The sequence below is a fragment of the Pteropus alecto genome, unplaced genomic scaffold (assembly GCF_000325575.1).
Source record: "Pteropus alecto unplaced genomic scaffold, ASM32557v1 scaffold79, whole genome shotgun sequence".
In the NCBI taxonomy this organism is placed as follows: Eukaryota; Metazoa; Chordata; class Mammalia; order Chiroptera; family Pteropodidae; genus Pteropus; species Pteropus alecto.
In genome coordinates this window covers 16,275,564-16,279,884 of record NW_006494612.1, presented here as the reverse complement: position 1 = coordinate 16,279,884, position 4,321 = coordinate 16,275,564, and the positions used below count along the sequence as shown (strand labels likewise).

The 4,321-nt window shown below is 40.6% G+C and overlaps 1 protein-coding gene across 3 annotated transcripts in view; it reads left to right on the top strand.

Moving 5' to 3' along the window:
• Nucleotides 1–4,137: 4,137 nt before the first annotated feature.
• The window catches only part of HDDC2 (HD domain containing 2), a 20,850-nt gene continuing 20,666 nt past the window's right edge, over nucleotides 4,138–4,321 (top strand). For all 3 annotated transcript variants that reach the window (XM_015600148.2, XM_006926144.3, XM_015600149.2), the window contains exon 1: nucleotides 4,138–4,295. In XM_015600148.2, the coding sequence (XP_015455634.1) occupies nucleotides 4,212–4,295 (84 nt within the window). In that variant the 5' untranslated portion in view covers nucleotides 4,138–4,211. The remainder of the gene's footprint in view (nucleotides 4,296–4,321) is intronic.

Here is a 4,321-nt window from a genome sequence, read left to right as displayed (position 1 = left end):
TTCCTTTATTATTTCACTTGTTTTAATATAATCATAACATCATTTTTCTGCTAATCATAATTCGTCAACAATGTAAGGGATTTAATTGTGGGGTTTTTTTTTTTTTTTTGGACATATAGACTGTGGCTTCTTAAGCGCAGCACTAGTTACACTTTGTGCCAGTCAATTCTTTGTCATGGGAGGTTGTCATGTGCTTCATAAGAATTTTAGTAGCAGCCCTGGCTCCTGCCCTCTAGAAGCACACACACCCACCCACTTTGTGACAATCCAAAATGTCTCCAAATATTATGAAATGTTCCCCTTGGGGGAAAATCACCCTGAGGTAGACAACTGATGTAGACCAATTATTAACCTTTTTATTTATGAAGCTACAGCAGTCAGAAGCAGTACTTCTAGAATGTCTTAAAGTGGGGAAAAAGAACTTGGATTTTGGTCAGATTTGGTCTCTACTCTTTAGTCAATTCCTAAAGCATACTACTGAGTGTTTTCTGGGCAAATTTTCTCAGATCAAACCATTGCTATCTATTCTCTTGCCCAATTCTTTACATAAATAACAGTTTACAAAATCTGTTCCATACTTAGAATCTCATTTAATTCCACAAAGATAAGAAGTGGATACTAGTAGCTGGTTGACTAGGAGAAGTGAGTGTCATGGAAAAAAGATTTGGAAGATCTATGATTCTGGCACCACTGTTCACTGGTTATGGAAATTTAAGTCAGTTCTTTGGCTTCTGGGCAACACAGTTTTCTCATTTGAAATATGGGATTATTAATATTTTAGAGAGATGTTGAGAGAATTAAAATAAAGTGAGATATGTAACTATATCTCTCACCAGTACATGCTCAGTTACAGTTTTGTTTGTTTCTTTGTAACACCAAGACCAGAGCTTTGTGTCCTGTACCATAGCTACACACTGAAGCAACTTTCTCAAAAGTGGCAGGTTTTGCACTTATGCTGGTCAGAGAACTCTTTAAGAATCTGATAAACAGAAAATTTATTGAAACTAACACAATTTGTAGACAATTTAAAGATATTCACTGATACCTCCGAAGTGTATAGCGAGGCCAAGTGAAGAATCCTAAAAGCCTTCTCATTTCATCTTTTCTTCCAGTGGACTCACGTAGTTGATGTCTAATTGTTATCCTTGCCCATTGCTTTGAACTAGCACCCACTTCTGTGGAAACAAATTGATTCTTATTTCCCCTGATTCTAGTGATTGGCCAACAGGTCCTTGAAATAAGTCATTGGTTTGATAGAGTGCAAAGAGGATTGCCAATGTCCCTTTTTCTGGGGGCGGTGGGGGGGAGGGTGGAAGGTGAAGAAGAGTATTTGGTAACAAACGGTCAAGATCATTCAATATGATTAATCATTGTATTAGTTTCCTATTGCTGCTGTAACACAGTACCACAAACTTAATAGCTTAATACAGCACAAATTTATTATCTTGTAGCTCTAGAGGTGAGAAGTCCAAAAAGGGTCTCACTGGACTAAACTCAAGGTCTTGGCCAGGCTGCATTTCTTTCCAGAGGACTGAAGGGGAAATCTAATTTTCTTGCCTTTTTTTTTATCTTGTAGAGACTTTCTGCATTTTTTTGGCTTGTGACCACCTTCCATCTGAAAAGACAGTGATAGCCAGTTGGATCTTTCTCAAATGACATCACTCTGACACTTCCCTGTCTCCCTCTTCTACCTTTAAGGACACTTATCATCACATTTGGCCCATCAGGATAATCTACTTTAAATCCAGCTGATTAGAAATTTTAATTCTATCTGCCACCATTCTCCTCTGTCATATAATGTAACATATTCACAGGCTCTGGACAACCTTTGGGAGGCCATTATTTTACATACCGTAGTCCCCTTTTCCTTGGTATTTTTGATGACAAGGTAGAAATAAGCCCTGTTACAAGCTCTGATGAACATTTACAATTTAGAAAAGCAAGAAGTTGACAGTATTTTTTTAAATTGTCATTATAACCATGTATTTTTGGATAATAATATCTCCTCAAGAAATCCATATCATCTTTAAAAATAGGGCCTCTTAAAAGTTACATACACCCAGTTCACAATTTCTCAGCAACTTAATGTCTTCCAATTCTTGATAATTTAGGCATCTAGAGAAATTCTTTGTATTTCACTATACAAAATTAAGAGAACTCACATGTATTTTGAAAAGAAAGTTACAAATAACAAGTAGAGATACCAATGAAGACTAAATCAAGCCTGCACGAATTAGAAAAAGCTCAAAAGAAACCAAGGCTCACTTGGCAATGGAAGGGGACAAGGCTAATCAGAAGGAAACGACAGGTTGCACTGCACATTCACCATCTGGCTTGCTGTCCCATTGCTTCGTGGCACCCATCTCTAGAATGTTCCTCACCATATTCTTCTGCAAATCAAACATCCTCATCTTTTTCATTCTACTTGATCTTTTTTTTTTTTTTAAATTATTATTGTTGTTTTGTTTTTGTTTTCCTCCAAGGGACCTGACTACTTGTCTTTAATCCTTATTTAGTACCATCTACCACCTTAACAAGTTTCTAGTCCATCATCCTAACCATTTTTAATACTGTCCTTAGCATTCATTGGGCGTTTAGTTACTGTCCTTAGCATTCATTGGGCGTTTAGTCATATTTAATCCTGTTGCTGTCCCACTTTCCAAAATGACTATTTTATGCCTTCTTTTCTCTTCTTAATCCTCCAGTGCGTGCCTTCTCCTCCATTCACAAATATTCTGGTCTCCTCTCCTGCCAGGATCCTGGTAAGATTGCACTCCACAGTCCTAGTCAAGGTCACCAATGATGGAATTTGCTAAGTCTGGTAGTCAAATCTCAATTCTTATGGGATATGACATGGACTTGGTTGACCACATTCCTTCCTTCTTAAAATATTTTCTTCATTTGGCTTCTAGGACACAACTCTCTCTATTCCTCTTCCTCCTCACTGGCTGCTGCTTCTTGGTCTCCCAAACTCAAAATGTTGAGTGGCCCTAGGGCTTAGTCTCAGATGTCATTTCTTCTTCATTCACACTTTCTCGCCAGGTGGTCTCATCCAGTTTTGTGGTTTTACAAACCATCTTATATGTCGATGTCACAAAACTTTTATCTTTCTCCTGACCTCCAGATTATACCTTTTTTAGGACCTCTAATAGGCTTCTCAACATGTCCTAAATGAAACTTCTGATTCCTACCCTTCCCACAACCTTACTCGTCTTGCTGTTTTCTCCAGCTCAGTAAATGGCAACTTCATCCTTCTAGTTGGGCCAAAATTTGTGGAGTCATCCTTGACTTTTTTCTTGTATACCCCATTCCAATCTGTCACAAATCCTGTTAGTCCGACCTTCAAACTGTATCCAAAATTCAACAACCTCTTACTACTTCCACTGCTATCACCCTGAACCAAACCAAAACCATCTCCCCAAGCATTATTTTAGCAGTATCATAATTGGTCTCCCTCCCCCACATAGTCTATTCTCAACATTACCCCGAGTTCTTCAGTGCTCTTGTCCACTAAATGCCCTTAAAAATTGGTACCATTGTTGATGGAATTAAGACAGATGGTTGACACAGACCCTGTCAACTTTTGGGGGGAGTGAATTCTTCAGCACTTGAGGTTTTAGGGAGGTTGTGACTTTTATCCTGGAGTTGTTTTTACTCCCCGGCCTATTTATGTCTATCTCCAAAGTCCTTGGCTATGAGTCGTCCCAAAGTCCTACTGGACTTTTGTCATTCCTGATTAATTTCTCCCTACCAAAGTACTTTTCTTGTGCTTCTGTTCTGATGTTTATAGTTTGCCTACCTTGAAGTAAAGCTCTTCATCTTTTCCCAATCAGACACTGAGTTCCCATAAGGTAAGATTTGGGTGCAATATGACTTAGCTCTCTTCTTCCTCCAACACTCGTGCCATCTGCCCCTCCCCGGGAAAGGCAATGTTTTTAAAAATTTGATGGAGTCCAGCTGAATGGAGTTTAGCAAACAAGTAATGAGTGCCTAGTATGTGCCGAGCACTGTTGCTGCCATGGATGGCACAATGCTCAAGGGGCAGCCACCAAGGCCTGAGGGTGCAAGGCAAGACAGAAGGGGCTGAGAAAACCAGGGTCACGAAGTGGTGAAGACCGAGGGAGAGAAAGAGGAGCGGGAGGGGAAGGAGGGGGAGGAGCTTCAGGCGGTAGCCGCGCGGCCTGCTCCGCCCTGTCCGGATCGGTGGCCGCATGGCTTCGGCCTCCGCTGCAGCCCTGTCGAGCCGCGGGCCCCGGAATCTGCTGCAGTTTCTGCGGCTGGTGGGGCAGCTCAAGGTGAGAGGGCGACGGCGGCTTGTCCG